The 21,499-nt window shown below is 45.0% G+C and overlaps 1 protein-coding gene across 1 annotated transcript in view; it reads left to right on the top strand.

Annotated features, from left to right (window-relative positions):
• LOC120036208 (nucleoporin NUP42-like) overlaps positions 1-19,699 on the top strand; it is a 29,693-nt gene extending 9,994 nt beyond the window's left edge. Inside the window, exons 2-7 of the mRNA XM_038982688.1 lie at positions 9,228-9,534; positions 9,794-9,882; positions 14,926-15,002; positions 16,899-16,985; positions 17,089-17,191; positions 19,122-19,699. Of these exons, the coding sequence (XP_038838616.1) occupies positions 9,228-9,534; positions 9,794-9,882; positions 14,926-15,002; positions 16,899-16,985; positions 17,089-17,191; positions 19,122-19,615 (1,157 nt within the window). The 3' untranslated portion in view covers positions 19,616-19,699. The remainder of the gene's footprint in view (positions 1-9,227; positions 9,535-9,793; positions 9,883-14,925; positions 15,003-16,898; positions 16,986-17,088; positions 17,192-19,121) is intronic.
• The last annotated feature ends 1,800 nt before the right edge of the window (positions 19,700-21,499 follow it).

Consider the following 21,499-nt stretch of genomic DNA (forward strand, 5'->3'; position numbering starts at 1 on the left):
ACACTCATGTCAAATGATACCCAACCAACACATCTAGTCAGGCAGTAGCTAGGCTAACACTCATGTCAAATGATACCCAACCAACACATCTAGTCAGGCAGTAGCTAGGCTAACACTCATGTCAAATGATACCCAACCAACACATCTAGTCAGGCAGTAACTAGGCTAACACTCATGTCAAATGATACCCAACCAACACATCTAGTCAGGCAGTAACTAGGCTAACACTCATGTCAAATGATACCCAACCAACACATCTAGTCAGGCAGTAGCTAGGCTAACACTCATGTCAAATGATACCCAACCAACACATCTAGTCAGGCAGTAACTAGGCTAACACTCATGTCAAATGATACCCAACCAACACACCTAGTCAGTCAGGCAGTAACTAGGCTAACACTCATGTCAAATGATACCCAACCAACACATCTAGTCAGGCAGTAACTAGGCTAACACTCATGTCAAATGATACCCAACCAACACATCTAGTCAGTTAGTAGCTAGGCTAACACTCATGTCAAATGATACCCAACCAATACATCTAGTCAGGCAGTAACTAGGCTAACACTCATGTCAAATGATACCCAACCAACACATCTAGTCAGGCAGTAGCTAGGCTAACACTCATGTCAAATGATACCCAACCAATACATCTAGTCAGGCAGTAACTAGGCTAACACTCATGTCAAATGATACCCAACCAACACATCTAGTCAGGCAGTAGCTAGGCTAACACTCATGTCAAATGATACCCAACCAACACATCCAGTCAGTCAGTAGCTAGGCTAACACTCATGTCAAATGATACCCAACCAACACACCTAGTCAGTCAGGCAGTAACTAGGCTAACACTCATGTCAAATGATACCCAACCAACACACCTAGTCAGTCAGGCAGTAACTAGGCTAACACTCATGTCAAATGATACCCAACCAATACATCTAGTCAGTTAGTAGCTAGGCTAACACTCATGTCAAATGATACCCAACCAATACATCTAGTCAGTCAGTAACTAGGCTAACACTCATGTCAAATGATACGCAACCAATACATCTAGTCAGGCAGTAACTAGGCTAACACTCATGTCAAATGATACCCAACCAATACATCTAGTCAGGCAGTAACTAGGCTAACACTCATGTCAAATGATACCCAACCAACACATCTAGTCAGTCAGTAACTAGGCTAACACTCATGTCAAATGATACCCAACCAATACATCTAGTCAGGCAGTAACTGGGCTAACACTCATGTCAAATGATACCCAACCAACACATCTAGTCAGGCAGTAACTAGGCTAACATTCATGTCAAATGATACCCAACCAATACATCTAGTCAGGCAGTAGCTAGGCTAACACTCATGTCAAATGATACCCAACCAATACACCTAGTCAGGCAGTAACTAGGCTAACACTCATGTCAAATGATACCCAACCAACACATCTAGTCAGGCAGTAACTAGGCTAACACTCATGTCAAATGATACCCAACCAACACATCTAGTCAGGCAGTAACTAGGCTAACACTCATGTCAAATGATACCCAACCAACACACCTAGTCAGTCAGGCAGTAACTAGGCTAACACTCATGTCAAATGATACCCAACCAATACACCTAGTCAGTTAGTAGCTAGGCTAACACTCATGTCAAATGATACCCAACCAATACAACTAGTCAGGCAGTAACTAGGCTAACACTCATGTCAAATGATACCCAACCAATACATCTGGTCAGGCAGTAACTAGGCTAACACTCATGTCAAATGATACCCAACCAATACACCTAGTCAGGCAGTAACTAGGCTAACACTCATGTCAAATGATACCCAACCAATACATCTAGTTAGTCAGTAACTAGGCTAGCACTCATGTCAAATGATACCTAACCAATACATCCAGTTAGTCAGTAGCTAGGCTAACACTCATGTCAAATGATACCCAACCAATACATCTGGTCAGGCAGTAGCTAGGCTAACACTCATGTCAAATGATACCCAACCAATACACCTAGTCAGGCAGTAACTAGGCTAACACTCATGTCAAATGATACCCAACCAATACACCTAGTCAGGCAGTAACTAGGCTAACACTCATGTCAAATGATACCCAACCAATACATCTAGTTAGTCAGTAACTAGGCTAGCACTCATGTCAAATGATACCTAACCAATACATCCAGTTAGTCAGTAGCTAGGCTAACACTCATGTCAAATGATACCCAACCAACACATCTAGTCAGTCAGTCAGTAGCTAGGCTAACACTCATGTCAAATGATACCCAACCAACACATCTAGTCAGTCAGTCAGTAGCTAGGCTAACACTCATGTCAAATGATACCCAACCAACACATCTAGTCAGGCAGTAGCTAGGCTAACACTCATGTCAAATGATACCCAACCAACACATCTAGTCAGTCAGTAGCTAGGCTAACACTCATGTCAAATGATACCCAACCAATACACCTAGTAGTCTTTATCTCTGACTCTGGAGTCTGTTGCTATGTCTCTTTTCATGGAGGCTTCTCTGTTCAGAGGAAACATGGAGCATTTTGTGGAGGAGCTCTATTTACTATGCGCTCCTCCGGGACAAAGTGGATCAACCGGTTGTTCCAATGCAACAATTGTTTACTGGCAGAGGACTATAGAGAAGAAGTGGCTACTCTTAGCAAGGCCGTCTGACGCATCGGCTCCTCCGTCAGCCTCAATGGGTTTTGCGGCCCAAGCCGCTTAAAATTCCGGACCTCCTCTCACCAGCCGTTATAATCGTCAGCTCTATGGCAAGAAACATCTTGGTTCCTGGGGCAGAAACCTATCCTATGGCTCGGGTACAGGGCATTAGGCTGCTTCCTATCGTTTTACACCAGAACAAGGGGGCTGTTGTAATCCATGCGGGATCTATACTGAACACAAATATAAACGCAACATGTAAAGTGTTGGTCCCATGTTTCATGAGCTGAAATAAAATATCCCAGAAATGTTCCATATGCACAAAAAGCTTATTTCTCCAAACTTGTGTCCACAAATGTGTTTGTGATAATTTCTCCTTTGTCAAGGTAATCCATCCACCTGACAAGTGTGTCATATCAAGAAGCTGATTAAATGGCATGATCATTACGCAGGTGCACCTTGTGCTGGGGACAATAAAAGTATATTTTAAAATGTGCAGTTTTGTCACAACACAATGCCACAGATGTCTCGAGGGAGTGTGCAATTGGGATGCTGACCGCAGGAATGTCCTCCAGGGTTGTTACCTGAGAATGTAATGTTCATTTTTCTACCATAAGCCGCCTCCATGTTGGTTTAGAGAATTTGGCATTATGTCCAACCAGCCTCACAACCACAGTCCACGTGTATGGCGTTATGTGGGCGAGCGTTTTGCTGATGTCACCGTTGTGAACAGATTGCCCCATGGTGACGGTGGGGTTATGGTATGGGCAGGTATAAGCTACGGACAATGAACAAAATTGCATTTTATCGATGGCAATTTGAATCGCATTTTTACTTGTGAATCTCTTGTTACAAATTTACAAAACTTTCTACAAGTTTACGAATCTCTTGGTAACGTGACAACAATGACAGAACAATGTACAGATTCAAAAATGTACAGCAGAATGTTCATACTCGTAAATGGATTTGTAATCATTGTGAAAATAAATAATGCTTGCAATTCTTGCAATTCTTTAAAACGTTTACGACCGTTAAATCTTTTACACATCATTATGCAAGCTAGCGAAATTACACATTTGTGAATCATACTTGCACCCACATCTGTGTGCGACCACGAAATCCAAAATACAATCTCATGTAGTTCCGTCACCATTATAATCCATAATCCCATAATTGACAGGAGCCGATTTTTGCTGGAAGCTTTGTGTTTTTTTTTATCAAGATATTTCACCTTTTTTGCAGGTGGAAAGATCGCAACATTTTTTGTAAAGTTTTCTTCGGAACACTGGCTACATTGTATTTCTAATCTTTTTAAAATGATGAGTTTCGATTGGCTGTTTAGTTTTTTAAAATGTAACATCCTAAATCATGCAATGGAGCCACCGTCTTTTGTAAATGTTTTGTTAGTTAAAAAAAAATCTAGGTTGCTCGTTTCAAAGCATAGATGGTTTCAAAGTAGCATTACCACGTCATCAATGACCTCCGAAGATTCATTACCACGTCATCGATGACCTCCGAAGATTCATTACCACGTCATCGATGGCCTCCGAAGATTCATTACCACGTCATCGATGACCTCCGAAGATTCATTACCACGTCATCGATGGCCTCCGAAGATTCATTACCACGTCATCGATGGCCTCCGAAGATTCATTACCACGTCATCGATGGCCTCCGAAGATTCATTACCACGTCATCGATGGCCTCCGAAGATTCATTACCACGTCATCGATGGCCTCCGAAGATTCATTACCACGTCATCGATGGCCTCCGAAGATTCATTACCACGTCATCGATGGCCTCCGAAGATTCATTACCACGTCATCGATGGCCTCCGAAGATTCATTACCACGTCATCGATGGCCTCCGAAGATTCATTACCACGTCATCGATGGCCTCCGAAGATTCATTACCACGTCATCGATGGCCTCCGAAGATTCATTACCACGTCATCGATGGCCTCCGAAGATTCATTACCACGTCATCGATGGCCTCCGAAGATTCATTACCACGTCATCGATGGCCTCCGAAGATTCATTACCACGTCATCGATGGCCTCCGAAGATTCATTACCACGTCATCGATGGCCTCCGAAGATTCATTACCACGTCATCGATGGCCTCCGAAGATTCATTTGATGATGTGCTTTTTCAAACCGTGTGTTGAAAAACAAATGCGAGATCCCACTGATTTCGCTGCCGTGCCGGTGCTTTCTACACCAACCTACAAATTTGAGATTTTTGAAATGTTTGCTATTTTATTTTTAAAAATTATAATAATTGAAATCACATTTACATAAGTATTCAGACCCTTTACTCAGTACTTTGTTAAAAACCTCTTAAGGATAAGCCCCCTTCTCCCAATTTTCACCTAAAAGGACTTACCCAAATCTAACTGCCTGTAGCTCAGGACCTGAAGCAAGGATATGCATATTATTGATATAATTTGAAAGGAAACATTTGAAGTTTGTGGAAATGAATGTCGGAGAATATAACACATTAGATCTGGTAAAAGATAATACTAAGATTTTTTTTTTTTTTTGTACTGTCATCTTTGAAATGCAAGAGAAGGGCCATAATGTATTATTCCAGCCCAGGCGCAATTTAGATTTTGGCCACTAGATGGCAGCAGTGGATGTGCAACGTTTTAGACTGATCCGATGAACCATTGCATTTCTGTTCAGATTTTGTATCAAGACTGCCCAAATGTGCCTAATTGGTTTATTAATACTTTTCAAATTCATAACTGTGCACTCTCCTCAAACAATAGCATGCTATTCTTTCACTGTAATAGCTACTGTAAATTGGACAGTGCAGACGGCTTAAATTCTTGTTAATCTTTCTGCCAACATCATATGTCTATGTCCTGGGAAATGTTCTTGTTACTTACAACCTCATGTGGGCTTGAAGGCACACTGTGTGTTGTGAAATCTGTGAATGTATTCTAATGTTTTAAAATTGGATAAACAGCCTTAATTTTGCTGGACCCGAGGAAGAGAAGCTGCTGCTGTGGCAGCAGCTAATAGGGATCCATAATAAATACAAATTGCATTAGCCTACATTAGCTCAACCGTCCCGCAGGGGATCCACCGATCCTGTAGAGGTTTAAAGAACCTTTGGCAGCGATTACAGCCTTGAGTCTTCTTGGGTATGACGCTACAAGCTTGACACCTGTATTTGAGGAATTTCTCCCATTCTTGTCTGCAGATCCAATCAAGCTCTTTCAGGTTGGACGGGGAGCTTTGCTGCACAGCTATTTTCAGGTCTCTCCAGAGATGTTAGATCGCGTTCAAGTCCAGGCTCTGGCTGGGCCACTCAAGGACATTCAGAGATTTCTCCCAAAGCCACTCCTGCGTTGTCTTGGCTGTGTGCTTAGGGTCGTTGTCCTGCTGGGGGGTAAACCTTCACCCCAGTCTGAGGTTCTGAGCTCTCTGGAGCAGGTTTTCATCAAGGATCTCTCTGTACTTTGCTCCGTTCATCTTTCCCTCGATCCTGACTAGTCTCCCAGTCCCATTCCCACAGCATGATGCTGCTACCGCCATGCTTTACTGTAGGGATGGTGCCAAGTTTCCTCCAGAAGTGAATCTTGACATTCAGGCCAAAGAGTTCAATGTTGCTTTCATCAGACCAGAGAATCTTGTTTCTCATGGTCTGAGAGTCCTTTAGGTGCCTTTTGGCAAACTCCAAGTGGCCTGTCATGTGCCTTTTTACCGAGGAGTGGCTTCCTTCTGGCCACTCTACCATAAAGGTCTTATTTGGTGGAGTGCTGCAGAGATGGTTGTCCTTCTGGAAGGCACAATCCAGTCTCGAGCTCTACGGACAATTACTTTGACCTCATGGCTTGGTTTTTGCTCTGACATGCACTGTCAACTGTGGGCCATTTTATATAGACAGGTGCGTGCCTTTCCAGATCATGTACAATCAATTTAATTTACCACAGGTGGACTCCAATCAAGTTGTAGAAACATCTCAAGGATGGTCAATGGAAACAGGATGCACCCGAGGTGAATTTCGAGTCTCCTAGAAAAGGGTCTGAATACTTATGTAAATAAGGTATTTCTGTTTTTATTTTTAATACATTAGCAAAAATTAACCTGTTTTGACTTATCATGGGGTATTGTGTGTAGATTCCCGAGGATTTAAAAAAAATCTATTTTAGAATAAGGCTGTAACGTAACAAAATGTGGAAAAAGTCAAGGGGTCTGAATACTTTCCCGAAGGCACCGTATAAACATCAAACATGCTGATATTTATTCCTGACCAGGAAATGTCTCTTAATGTAAACTGTGTTAAAAGCTCAGCGTATTGAACCGCTTTTCGGCACAATTTGGTGAAATCCCCAAAGGGATCAGAAAGCCTGTTGTTTTTCCATCACTAGCTAAAGCCAACTCATCACTGTAGCTAATAACCACAACCTCAGCTACAACAGGTTTGTTTGTGTTTTAATTCTTAGCCTAGTTAGCTACTTCTCTTTCTAGTAGTCTCTGCTTGATACCTCCGTTACAACATGTTATGGTCGTGAGATAAGAGAGTGGTTATGACCTATTTGCATCAGTGATTGTTTGGTCCATTCACAGGGTTGCACCGTGTTCTGATTTCCGAAATGGGAGGGTTATTATGTCTGGTCAGGTTCCAGAGGAGGAAGTGTTGACTCCCCCCAGAACCACATCCAGTAGCTGGTCAGAACCTTCGGGCAAGGATTGGCTCTGGGCTGTAAACCTTCGGGCAAGGATTGGCTCTGGGCTGTAAACCTTCGGGCAAGGATTGGCTCTGGGCTGTAAACGTTCGGGGAAGGATTGGCTCTGGGCTGTAAACCTTCGGGCAAGGATTGGCTCTGGGCTGTAAACCTTCGGGGAAGGATTGGCTCTGGGCTGTAAACCTTCGGGGAAGGATTGGCTCTGGGCTGTAAACCTTCGGGCAAGGATTGGCTCTGGGCTGTAAACCTTCGGGCAAGGATTGGCTCTGGGCTGTAAACCTTCGGGCAAGGATTGGCTCTGGGCTGTAAACCTTCGGGCAAGGATTGGCTCTGGGCTGTAAACCTTCGGGCAAGGATTGGCTCTGGGCTGTAAACCTTCGGGCAAGGATTGGCTCTGGGCTGTAAACCTTCGGGCAAGGATTGGCTCTGGGCTGTAAACCTTCGGGCAAGGATTGGCTCTGGGCTGTAAACCTTCGGGCAAGGATTGGCTCTGGGCTGTAAACCTTCGGGCAAGGATTGGCTCTGGGCTGTAAACCTTCGGGCAAGGATTGGCTCTGGGCTGTAAACCTTCGGGCAAGGATTGGCTCTGGGCTGTAAACCTTCGGGCAAGGATTGGCTCTGGGCTGTAAACCTTCGGGCAAGGATTGGCTCTGGGCTGTAAACCTTCGGGCAAGGATTGGCTCTGGGCTGTAAACCTTCGGGCAAGGATTGGCTCTGGGCTGTAAACCTTCGGGCAAGGATTGGCTCTGGGCTGTAAACCTTCGGGCAAGGATTGGCTCTGGGCTGTAAACCTTCGGGCAAGGATTGGCTCTGGGCTGTAAACCTTCGGGCAAGGATTGGCTCTGGGCTGTAAACCTTCGGGCAAGGATTGGCTCTGGGCTGTAAACCTTCGGGCAAGGATTGGCTCTGGGCTGTAAACCTTCGGGCAAGGATTGGCTCTGGGCTGTAAACCTTCGGGCAAGGATTGGCTCTGGGCTGTAAACCTTCGGGCAAGGATTGGCTCTGGGCTGTAAAACCTTCGGGCAAGGATTGGCTCTGGGCTGTAAAACCTTCGGGCAAGGATTGGCTCTGGGCTGTAAAACCTTCGGGCAAGGATTGGCTCTGGGCTGTAAAACCTTCGGGCAAGGATTGGCTCTGGGCTGTAAAACCTTCGGGCAAGGATTGGCTCTGGGCTGTAAAACCTTCGGGCAAGGATTGGCTCTGGGCTGTAAAACCTTCGGGCAAGGATTGGCTCTGGGCTGTAAAACCTTCGGGCAAGGATTGGCTCTGGGCTGTAAAACCTTCGGGCAAGGATTGGCTCTGGGCTGTAAAACCTTTGGGCAAGGATTGGCTCTGGGCTGTAAAACCTTCGGGCAAGGATTGGCTCTGGGCTGTAAAAGCTTTGGGCAAGGATTGGCTCTGGGCTGTAAAAGCTTCGGGCAAGGATTGGCTCTGGGCTGTAAAAGCTTCGGGCAAGGATTGGCTCTGGGCTGTAAAAGCTTCGGGCAAGGTTTGGCTCTGGGCTGTAAAAGCTTCGGGCAAGGTTTGGCTCTGGGCTGTAAAAGCTTCGGGCAAGGTTTGGCTCTGGGCTGTAAAAGCTTCGGGCAAGGTTTGGCTCTGGGCTGTAAACCTTCGGGCAAGGATTGGCTCTGGGCTGTAAACCTTCGGGCAAGGATTGGCTCTGGGCTGCTGAGATTACTCTTGCAGTAAACCTTCAGCAAAGGTTCTGGCAAGTAAAACAACAAATTCGTTGGCTATAACAGAAACAGATGGTCTATTCAAGCTAATGAATTGAAAGTGGGTCATCATGTCATTGCAGCCTAGAAACACATTTCTCCCGTCCAATATAAGGCTAGTCAAATCTATGAATGTCCTGTTTTTCAGGGTTTGGGAACAGAGTGTGGGTGAACCCAGCTCAGAGGTCTGGAGGAGGAAACTATGTCCAGCCGTCATCCTTCTCCTCCCAGCAGGGTGGGGATGACTGGGGCAGAGGGGGAGGAGGAGGGGGAGGTGGTGGTGGTAACAACTGGGGTCCAGGAGGAGGAGGAGGAGGAAGGGACAGCCAAGCCCAGAGCTCCAACTTCAGTTTCGCAGCCTCCTCTCCAAACCAAAACAGATTTTCTGCCTTAAACACTCAAAGCAGCTTCGACAAAGGTGGGAGAGGAGAAGGGGAAGACAATGAAAAACACTTGTAAGTCCACTGATTGCTTGGGTGGGAACAATTTTCTCAATGGGATTCAGAATTGATACACACACACACACACACACACACACACACACACACACACACACACACACACACACACACACACACACACACACACAAAGACACACACACACACACACACACACACAAAGACACATACACACACACATATATAATTTAGTCCCTGACAAAGTAGTCTGTAAATGTAATGGTCAGTTATCATAATGTCTTGTCTCCTCACCAGGGAGACCATCCAGAAAGACATGGAGATCTGGGAGACTTCAGGACAGTGGCTTTTCTCCTGTTACTCTGTCCTCAAAGCAACCATCTCAGGTAAGAGAAACAGCTTAGCTTTGGTCTGTCCCACTATAGGATGGTCTGGTTAGTTTGTCACTATCACACACTCGCACATGGGGCCGTAGCACGCGCTCCAGCTGGTATATCTCACCGGTCATCCCCGGTGATCCCCGGCAAACACCTACTTTGGCCGCCTCTCCTTCCAGCTCTCTGCTGACAATGATAAAAATCGATGAAGCTGGAGACTCATATCTCCCTCTCTAACTTTAAGCATCAGCTATCTGAGCAGCTTACCGATCGCTGCAGCTGTACATAGTCCATCTGTAAATAGTCCATCCAACTACCTACCTCATCCCCATATTGTTTTTATTTACTGTTTTGCTCTTTTGCACACCAGTATTTCTACTTGCACATCATCATCTGCACATCTTTCACTCCAGTGTTAATTTGCTAAATTGCCTACCTGGTTAAATAAAATCAGTGACAACACAGTTGGTTAACCATTACCTCAGTTGGGATGGAAGGAACATCTTGGATAGATCTCGATGTAGCAGTAGTAGTAGTAGTAACAGTAGTAGTAGTAGTAGTAGTAGAGGTAGTAGTAGTAGAGGTAGTAGTAGTAGAGGTAGTAGTAGTAGAGGTAGTAGTAGTAGTAGTAGTAGTAGTAGAGGTAGTAGTAGTAGTAGTAGTAGTAGTAGTAGTAGTAGTAGTAGTGGTAACAGTAGCAGCAGTAGTAACAGTAGTAGTAGTAACAGTAGTAGTAGTAGTAACAGTAGTAGTAGTAGTAGTGGTAACAGTAGCAGCAGTAGTAACAGTAGTAGTAGTAACAGTAGTAGTAGTAGTAACAGTAGTAGTAGTAACAGTAGTAGTAGTAATATGTAGTAGTAGTAGTAGTAGTAACAGTAGTAGTAGTAGTAACAGTAGTAGTAGTGGTAACAGTAGCAGCAGTAGTAACAGTAGTAGTAGTAATATGTAGTAGTAGTAGTAACAGTAGTAGTAGTAACAGTAGTAGTAGTAACAGTAGTAGTAGTAATATGTAGTAGTAGTAGTAACAGTAGTAGTAGTAACAGTAGTAGTAGTAACAGTAGTAGTAGTAATATGTAGTAGTAGTAGTAGTAGTAACAGTAGTAGTAGTGGTAACAGTAGCAGCAGTAGTAACAGTAGTAGTAGTAACAGTAGTAGTAGTAATATGTAGTAGTAGTAATATGTAGTAGTAGTAGTAGTAGTAGTAACAGTAGTAGTAGTGGTAACAGTAGTAGTAGTGGTAACAGTAGCAGCAGTAGTAACAGTAGTAGTAGTAATATGTAGTAGTAGTAGTAACAGTAGTAGTAGTAACAGTAGTAGTAGTAATATGTAGTAGTAGTAGTAGTAACAGTAGTAGTAGTAGTAACAGTAGTAGTAGTAGTAGTAATATGTAGTAATAGTAGTAGTAGTAGTAGCAGTAGTAGTAGTAGCAGTAGTAGTAGTAGCAGTAGTAGTATGTAGTAGTGGTAGTAGTAGTAGTAACAGTAGTAGTAGTAGTAACAGTAGTAGTAGTAGTGGTAACAGTAGCAGCAGTAGTAACAGTAGTAGTAGTAATATGTAGTAGTAGTAGTAACAGTAGTAGTAGTAACAGTAGTAGTAGTAACAGTAGTAGTAGTAGTAACAGTAGTAGTAGTAATATGTAGTAATAGTAGTAGTAGTTGTAGTAGTAGTAGCAGTAGTAGTAGCAGTAGCAGTAGTAGTAGTAGTAGCAGTAGTAGTATGTAGTAGTGGTAGTAGTAGTAGTAACAGTAGTAGTAGTAGTAACAGTAGTAGTAGTAGTGGTAACAGTAGCAGCAGTAGTAACAGTAGTAGTAGTAATATGTAGTAGTAGTAGTAACAGTAGTAGTAGTAACAGTAGTAGTAGTAGTAACAGTAGTAGTAGTAGTAACAGTAGTAGTAGTAATATGTAGTAATAGTAGTAGTAGTTGTAGTAGTAGTAGCAGTAGTAGTAGTAGTAGCAGTAGTAGCAGTAGTAGTAGTAGTAGTAGTAATATGTAGTAGTGGTAGTAGTAGTAGTAGTAGTAGTAATATGTAGTAGTAGTAGTAGTAGTAGTAGTAACGGTAGTAGTAGTAGTAGTAACGGTAGTAGTAGTAACAGTAGTAGTAGTGGTAACAGTAGCAGTAATATTAGTAGTAGTAGTAACAGTAGTAGTAGCAGTATTAGTAGTAGCAACAGTAGTAGCAGTAGTAGTAGTAGCAGTTGTAGTAGTAGTAGTAACAGTAGTAGTAGTAGTAGTAGTAGTAGTAACAGTAGTAGTAGTAATATTACTAGTAGCAGTAGTAGTAGCAGTAGTAGTAACAGTAGTAGTAGTAGTAGTAGTAGTAGTAGTAGTAGTAGTAGTAATAGTGGTAGTGGTGGTGGTTGTAGTAGTAACAGTAGTAGTAGCAGTAACAGTAGTAGTAGTAGTAATATTAGTAGCAGTAGTAGTAATATTAGCAGTAGTAGTAACAGTAGTAGTAGTAGTAATATTAGTAGTAGCAGTAGCAGCAGTAGTAGCAGTAGTAGTAACAGTAGTAGTAGTAGTAGTAGTAATATTAGTAGTAGTGGCAGTAGTAATAATATTAGTAGTAGTAATATTAGTAGTAGTAGTAGTAGTAGTAGCAGTATTAGTAACAGTAGTAGTAGTAATATTAGTAGTATTAGCAGTAGTAGTAATATTAGTAGTAGTGGTAACAGTAGTAGTAGTAGTAACAGTAGTAGTAGTAGTAACAGTAGTAGTAGTGGTAACAGTAGCAGCAGTAGTAACAGTAGTAGTAGTAATATGTAGTAGTAGTAGTAGTAGTAGTAGTAACAGTAGTAGTAGTGGTAACAGCAGCAGTAGTAACAGTAGTAGTAGTAATATGTAGTAGTAGTAGTAGTAACAGTAGTAGTAGTAACAGTAGTAGTAGTAATATGTAGTAGTAGTAGTAGTAGTAACAGTAGTAGTAGTAGTAACAGTAGTAGTAGTGGTAACAGTAGCAGCAGTAGTAACAGTAGTAGTAGTAATATGTAGTAGTAGTAGTAGTAGTAACAGTAGTAGTAGTAACAGTAGTAGTAGTAATATGTAGTAGTAGTAGTAGTAGTAACAGTAGTAGTAGTAACAGTAGTAGTAGTGGTAACAGTAGCAGCAGTAGTAACAGTAGTAGTAGTAACAGTAGTAGTAGTAACAGTAGTAGTAGTAATATGTAGTAGTAGTAATATGTAGTAGTAGTAGTAGTAACAGTAGTAGTAGTGGTAACAGTAGCAGCAGTGGTAACAGTAGCAGCAGTAGTAACAGTAGTAGTAGTAGTAACAGTAGTAGTAGTAACAGTAGTAGTAGTAATAAGTAGTAGTAGTAGTAACAGTAGTAGTAGTAGTAACAGTAGTAGTAGTAGTAGTAATATGTAGTAATAGTAGTTGTAGTAGTAGTAGCAGTAGTAGTAGTAGCAGTAGTAGTAGCAGTAGTAGTATGTAGTAGTGGTAGTAGTAGTAGTAGTAGTAACAGTAGTAGTAGTAGTAACAGTAGTAGTAGTAGTAGTGGTAACAGTAGCAGCAGTAGTAACAGTAGTAGTAGTAATATGTAGTAGTAGTAGTAACAGTAGTAGTAGTAACAGTAGTAGTAGTAACAGTAGTAGTAGTAGTAACAGTAGTAGTAGTAATATGTAGTAATAGTAGTAGTAGTTGTAGTAGTAGTAGTAGCAGTAGTAGTAGTAGTAGTAGTAGTAGTAGTAGTAGTAGTAATATGTAGTAGTGGTAGTAGTAGTAGTAGTAGTAGTAATATGTAGTAGTAGTAGTAGTAGTAGTAACGGTAGTAGTAGTAGTAGTAACGGTAGTAGTAGTAACAGTAGTAGTAGTGGTAACAGTAGCAGTAATATTAGTAGTAGTAGTAACAGTAGTAGTAGCATTATTAGTAGTAGCAACAGTAGTAGCAGTAGTAGTAGTAGCAGTTGTAGTAGTAGTAGTAGTAGTAACAGTAGTAGTAGTAGTAGTAGTAGTAACAGTAGTAGTAGTAATATTACTAGTAGCAGTAGTAGTAGCAGTAGTAGTAACAGTAGTAGTAGTAGTAGTAGTAGTAGTAGTAGTAGTAGTAGTAGTAATAGTGGTAGTGGTGGTGGTTGTAGTAACAGTAGTAGTAGTAGTAATATTAGTAGTAGCAGTAGTAGCAGTAGTAGTAGTAGTAGTAGTAGTGGTAGTGGTGGTGGTTGTAGTAGTAACAGTAGTAGTAGTAGTAATATTAGCAGTAGTAGTAACAGTAGTAGTAGTAGTAATATTAGTAGTAGTAGTAGTAGTAATAGTAGTAGTAGTAGTAATATTAGCAGTAGTAGCAGCAGTAGTAGTAGCAGCAGTAGTAGTAGCAGCAGTAGTAACAGTAGTAGTAGTAGTAGTAATATTAGCAGTAGTAGTAGCAGCAGTAGTAGTAGCAGTAGTAGTAGCAGCAGTAGTAGTAGCAGCAGTAGTAGTAGTAGTAGTAGTAGTAGTAGTAATATTAGCAGTAGTAGCAGCAGTAGTAGTAGCAGCAGTAGTAACAGTAGTAGTAGTAGTAGTAATATTAGCAGTAGTAGTAGCAGCAGTAGTAGTAGCAGTAGTAGTAGCAGCAGTAGTAGTAGCAGCAGTAGTAGTAGTAGTAATATTAGCAGTAGTAGTAACAGTAGTAGTAGTAGTAATATTAGTAGTAGTAGTAGTAGTAATAGTAGTAGTAGTAGTAATATTAGCAGTAGTAGCAGCAGTAGTAGTAGCAGCAGTAGTAGTAGCAGCAGTAGTAACAGTAGTAGTAGTAACAGTAGTAGTAGTAGTAGTAATATTAGCAGTAGTAGTAGTAGTAGTAGTAGTAGCAGCAGTAGTAACAGTAGTAGTAGTAGTAGTAATATTAGCAGTAGTAGTAGCAGCAGTAGTAGTAGCAGCAGTAGTAACAGTAGTAGTAGTAGTAGTAGTAGTAGTAGTAGTAGTAGTAATATTAGCAGTAGTAGTAGCAGCAGTAGTAGTAGCAGCAGTAGTAACAGTAGTAGTAGTAGTAGGCTATATTAGATTGGCTGTGATGTTAACTCCAGTATATTGAATGGATGTGGACAGCATTGAACCTGGTCTCCTCTGTGCAGGGTTTACAGAGCTCTCTCCAGAGGAGCTGAGACTGGAGTACTACAACACCAAGCCATCAGGAGACCTGCAGGGATATGTGAGTAGAATCACATGCATATCCCCTAATCTGCATAAAAACAGAGGGGAGAGAGGTCACACATTATGTAGGAGAGGCTGGAGCAGAGGGGAGAGAGGTCACACATTATGTAGGAGAGGCTGGAGCAGAGGGGAGAGAGGTCACACATTATGTAGGAGAGGCTGGAGCAGAGGGGAGAGAGGTCACACGTTATGTAGGAGAGGCTGGAGCAGAGGAGAGCGGTCACACATCATGTAGGAGAGGCTGGAGCAGAGGGGAGAGAGGTCACACATCATGTAGGAGAGGCTGGAGAAGAGGGGAGAGGGGTCACACATTATGTAGGAGAGGCTGGAGCAGAGGGGAGAGAGGTCACACATTATGTAGGAGAGGCTGGAGCAGAGGGGAGAGAGGTCACACATTATGTAGGAGAGGCTGGAGCAGAGGGGAGAGAGGTCACACATTATGTAGGAGAGGCTGGAGCAGAGGGGAGAGAGGTCACACATTATGTAGGAGAGGCTGGAGCAGAGGGGAGAGAGGTCACACATTATGTAGGAGAGGCTGGAGCAGAGGGGAGAGAGGTCACACATTATGTAGGAGAGGCTGGAGCAGAGGGGAGAGAGGTCACACATTATGTAGGAGAGGCTGGAGCAGAGGGGAGAGAGGTCACACATTATGTAGGAGAGGCTGGAGCAGAGGGGAGAGAGGTCACACATTATGTAGGAGAGGCTGGAGCAGAGGGGAGAGAGGTCACACATTATGTAGGAGAGGCTGGAGCAGAGGGTAGAGAGGTCACACATTATGTAGGAGAGGCTGGAGAAGCCGCAGTGCAGCTCCCAGTGAGAAGTTTATGGGGTTTAGTTCCTTGTCCCCAACAGTGATTCCAGAGAGCACTACATTACATATATATTTCTGTGTGTCTTTTTTACTGAGAAATGAATTTCAATCAATACTGACAGCAGCCTGCCTTGTGTCTGTAGGTTAAGGTCATTAATCAATACTGAGAGCAGCATTCCTTGTGTCTGTAGGTTAAGGTCATTAATCAATACTGAGAGCAGCATTCCTTGTGTCTGTAGGTTAACGTCATTAATCAATACTGAGAGCAGCATTCCTTGTGTCTGTAGGTTAACGTCATTAATCAATACTGAGAGCAGCATTCCTTGTGTCTGTAGGTTAACGTCATTAATCAATACTGACAGCAGCCTTGTGTCTGTAGGTTAACGTCATCAATCAATACTGAGAGCAGCATTCCTTGTGTCTGTAGGTTAACGTCATTAATCAATACTGACAGCAGCCTGCCTTGTGTCTGTAGGTTAACGTCATTAATCAATACTGACAGCAGCCTGCCTTGTGTCTGTAGGTTAACGTCATCAATCAATACTGAGAGCAGCATTCCTTGTGTCTGTAGGTTAACGTCATCAATCAATACTGAGAGCAGCATTCCTTGTGTCTGTAGGCTAACGTCATCAATCAATACTGACAGCAGCCTTGTGTCTGTAGGTTAACGTCATCAATCAATACTGAGAGCAGCATTCCTTGTGTCTGTAGGTTAACGTCATTAATCAATACTGACAGCAGCCTTGTGTCTGTAGGTTAAGGTCATTAATCAATACTGAGAGCAGCATTCCTTGTGTCTGTAGGTTAAGGTCATTAATCAATACTGAGAGCAGCATTCCTTGTGTCTGTAGGTTAAGGTCATTAATCAATACTGAGAGCAGCATTCCTTGTGTCTGTAGGTTAACGTCATTAATCAATACTGAGAGCAGCATTCCTTGTGTCTGTAGGTTAACGTCATTAATCAATACTGACAGCAGCCTTGTGTCTGTAGGCTAACGTCATTAATCAATACTGACAGCAGCCTTGTGTCTGTAGGCTAACGTCATTAATCAATACTGAGAGCAGCATTCCTTGTGTCTGTAGGTTAACGTCATCAATCAGCTGGTCAACCAATGGAGAAGCAGAGTCCAGGAGCTGAGGGCTATGAGCGGCAACACCAGAGTCGCTATGGTAACACACACACACACACACACTACTTTCTGTAGTAATACGACAAGACAAATAGAAAGCCCCTATATGTACAAGGTGAGTAATACTCTCTCGTCTCTCCCAGCTTGCAGAGCTGGACAACCCAGCACCACAGACAGCGTCTGGAGGTTTTGGGTCGACACCAGTGACCGGCTTTGGGTCCTCGGCACCATCTGGCTTTGGAACGGGTAAGATTTGCTGTAGCCTGTGTTCTTCATAGGAATACAATACAAATGGAATACAGACATGGAGGCTCTCTGTAACTCCTATGTTGACTGGCTAAGTCCCTGTGTAACTCCTATGTTGACTGGCTAAGTCCCTCTGTAACTCCTATGTTGACTGGCTAAGTCCCTCTGTAACTCCTATGTTGACTGGCTAAGTCCCTCTGTAACTCCTATGTTGACTGGCTAAGTCCCTCTATAACTCCTATGTTAGTGGGACATGCAGTTGTCCTTTAAATATTTACTTGCGTTTCTAATCCTCTTCATTCCTATGTTGAACAGAAGGTTTCCTTGAGAGAGTGCCAATGTTTGTGCCTGAGGGATAGGAGGACAGTGGGCTCGTAGGATGATGTAAACTCAGCAACAACAACAAAAAACGTCCCTTTTTCAGGACCCTGTCTTTCAAAGACAATTTGTAAAAATCCAAATAACTTCACCGATCTTCATTGTAAAGGGTTTAAACACTGTTTCCCAAGCTTGTTCAATGAACCATAAACAATTAATGAACATACACCTGTGGAACGGTCGTTACGACACCCACAGCTTACAGACGGTAGGCAATTAAGGTCACAGTTATGAAAACTTAGGACACTAAAGAGGCCTTTCTACTGACTCTGAAAAACACCAAAATAAAGATGCCTAGGGTCCCTGCTCATCTGCGTGAACATGCCTTAGGCATGCTGCAAGGAGGCATGAGGACTGCAGATGTGGCCAGGGCAATAAATTGCAATGTCCGTACTGTAAGACGCCTAAGACAGCGCTACAGGGAAACAAGATGGGACAGCTGATCGTCCTCTGTGGCAGACCACGTGTAACAACACCTGCACAGGATCGGTACATCCGAACATCACACCTGCGGGACAGGTACAGGATGGCAACAACTGCCGAGTTACACCAGGAACGCACAATCCCTCCATCAGTGCTCAGACTGTCCGCAATAGGCTGAGAGAGGCTGGACTTAGGGCTTGTAGGCCTGTTGTAAGGCAGGTCCTCACCAGACATCACCAGCAACAACGTCACCTATGGGCACAAACCCACTGCCGCTGGACCAGACAGGACTGGTAAAAAGTGCTCTTCAATGACGAGTCACGGTTTTGTCTCACCAGGGGTGATGGTCAGATTCGCATTTATCATCAAAAGAATGAGCGTTTCACCGAGGCCTGTACTCTGGAGCGGGATCGATTTGGAGATGGAGGGTCCGTCATGGTCTGGGGCGGTATGTCACAGCATCATCGGACTGAGCTTGTTGTCATTGCAGGCAATCTCAATGCTGTGCGTTACAGGGAAGACATCCTTCTCCCTCATGTGGTACCCTTCCTGCAGGCTCATCCTGACATGACCCTCCAGCATGACAATGCCACCAGCCATACTGCTCGTTCTGTGTGTGATTTCCTGCAAGACAGGAATGTCAGTGTTCTGCCGTGGCCAGCGAAGAGCCCGGATCTCAATCCCATTGAGCACGTCTGGGATCTGTTGGATTGGAGGGTGAGGGCTAGGGCCATTCCCCCCAGAAATGTCCGGGAACTTGCAGGTGCCTTGGTGGAAGAGTAGGGTAACATCTCACAGCAAGAACTGGCAAATCTGGTGCAGTCCATGAGGAGGAGATGCACTGCAGTACTTAATGCAGCTGGTGGCCACACCAGATACTGACTGTTACTTTTGATTTTGACCCCCCCTCCTTTTGTTCAGGGACACATTATTCCATTTCTGTTAGTCACATGTCTGTGGAACTTATTCAGTTTTTGTCTCAGTTGTTGAATCTTATGTTCATACAAATATTTACACATGTTAAGTTTGCTGAAAATTAACGCAGTTGACAGTGAGAGGACGTTTCTTTTTTAGCTGAGTTTATATATCTGCTACTTCTTTCAAACTGGACTCTCCTTCCTCTCCTCAGGATTCGGAGTGCCGGCCCAGGCCCCAGTCCAGGACACCACAGGTGCCAGTAATTTCAGCTTTGCTGGACCAGGTGCAGCTTCTGTTTTCGGTAGTCCTGCAGCAGCCGTCGCACCAGCTCCCACTGGGATTGGCTCTATGGCCACCACTGTTCCCTCGGCAACAGGTTTCTCCTTTGCCACCCCTGCTGCCAACAAGGAGCCAACTACAGCCGGTTTCGGAGCTCCTGCCTCTGCGTCCGGGTTTAGCTTCGCCTCGACGACCACTGGTGGAGGAGGAGCATTTGGAGGGAGTGGTTTCGGGAGTGCAGCGCCAGTGGCTGCAAGTGGTTTTGGACAGGCGAGTGGAGGGTTTGGGGTTATGGCCCCAGCAGACAGTCTCTTCACCCCCCAGAGCCAGCTGAGTGAAGAGGAGCTGAAGGAGTTTGGAGGGAAGAGGTTCACCCTGGGACAGATACCACTCAAACCCCCCCCTGTTAATATGCTGGTGGTCTGATCCCACCATGGAACCACTCAAACCCCCCCTGTTAATATCCTGGTGGTCTGATCCCACCACTCAACCCCCCCCCCCCCCCCGTTAATATGCTGGTGGTCTGATCCCACCACTCAACCCCCCCCCCCCCCCCCCCCGTTAATATCCTGGTGGTCTGATCCCACCACTCAACCCCCCCCCCCCCCCCCCTGTTAATATGCTGGTGGTCTGATCCCACCACTCAAACCACCCCCCCCCCCCCCTGTTAATATCCTGGTGGTCTGATCCCACCACTCAAACCCCCCCCTGTTAATATCCTGGTGGTCTGATCCCACCACTCAAACCCCCCCCCCCCCCCCCTGTTAATATCCTGGTGGTCTGATCCCACCACTCAAACCCCCCCCCCCCTGTTAATATGCTGGTGGTCTGATCCCACCACTCAACCCCCAAACCCCCCCCCCCCCCCCGTTAATATCCTGGTGGTCTGATCCCACCACTCAAACCCCCCCCCCCCCCTGTTAATATGCTGGTGGTCTGATCCCACCACTCAACCCCCCCCCCCCCCCCTGTTAATATCCTGGTGGTCTGATCCCACCACTCAACCCCCCCCCCCCCCCCTGTTAATATGCTGGTGGTCTGATCCCACCACTCAAACCCCCCCCCCCCCCCCTGTTAATATCCTGGTGGTCTGATCCCACCACTCAAACCCCCCCCCCCTGTTAATATGCTGGTGGTCTGATCCCACCACTCAAACCCCCCCCCCCCCCCCCCCTGTTAATATCCTGGTGGTCTGATCCCACCACTCAAACCCCCCCCCCCCGTTAATATGCTGGTGGTCTGATCCCACCACTCAAACCCCCCCCCCCCGTTAATATGCTGGTGGTCTGATCCCACCACTCAAACCCCCCCCCCCCCCCCTGTTAATATCCTGGTGGTCTGATCCCACCACTCAAACCCCCCCCCCCCGTTAATATGCTGGTGGTCTGATCCCACCACTCAAACCACCCCCCCCCCCCCCCCTGTTAATATCCTGGTGGTCTGATCCCACCACTCAAACCCCCCCCCCCCCCCCTGTTAATATGCTGGTGGTCTGATCCCACCACTCAAACCCCCCCCCCCCCCCCCCCTGTTAATATCCTGGTGGTCTGATCCCACCACTCAAACCCCCCCCCCTGTTAATATGCTGGTGGTCTGATCCCACCACTCAAACCCCCCCCCCCTGTTAATATGCTGGTGGTCTGATCCCACCACTCAAACCCCCCCCCCCCCCCCCCTGTTAATATGCTGGTGGTCTGATCCCACCACTCAAACCCCCCCCCCCTGTTAATATGCTGGTGGTCTGATCCCACCACTCAAACCCCCCCCCCCTGTTAATATGCTGGTGGTCTGATCCCACCACTCAAACCCCCCCCCCCCCCTGTTAATATGCTGGTGGTCTGATCCCACCACTCAAACCCCCCCCCCCCCCGTTAATATCCTGGTGGTCTGATCCCACCACTCAAACCCCCCCCCCCTGTTAATATGCTGGTGGTCTGATCCCACCACTCAAACCCCCCCCCCCCCCTGTTAATATGCTGGTGGTCTGATCCCACCACTCAAACCCCCCCCCCCCCCCCTGTTAATATGCTGGTGGTCTGATCCCACCACTCAAACCCCCCCCCCCCCCCCCCCCCCCCCCCCCCCGTTAATATGCTGGTGGTCTGATCCCACCACTCAACCCCCCCCCCCCCCCGTTAATATGCAGGTTGTCTGATCCCCCCTCCTGTTAATATGCAGGTTGTCTGATCCCCCCCCCCCCCGTTAATATGCAGGTGGTCTGATCCCACCTCATTCTGATCCCATCTCATTCTAAATGATGTCGTGTTTCAACCAAGATGGTGTTCCTGGTAATAGTGCCATGTCATTTAG

Source organism: Salvelinus namaycush, unplaced genomic scaffold, assembly GCF_016432855.1.
Source record: "Salvelinus namaycush isolate Seneca unplaced genomic scaffold, SaNama_1.0 Scaffold124, whole genome shotgun sequence".
Lineage (NCBI taxonomy): Eukaryota > Metazoa > Chordata > Actinopteri > Salmoniformes > Salmonidae > Salvelinus > Salvelinus namaycush.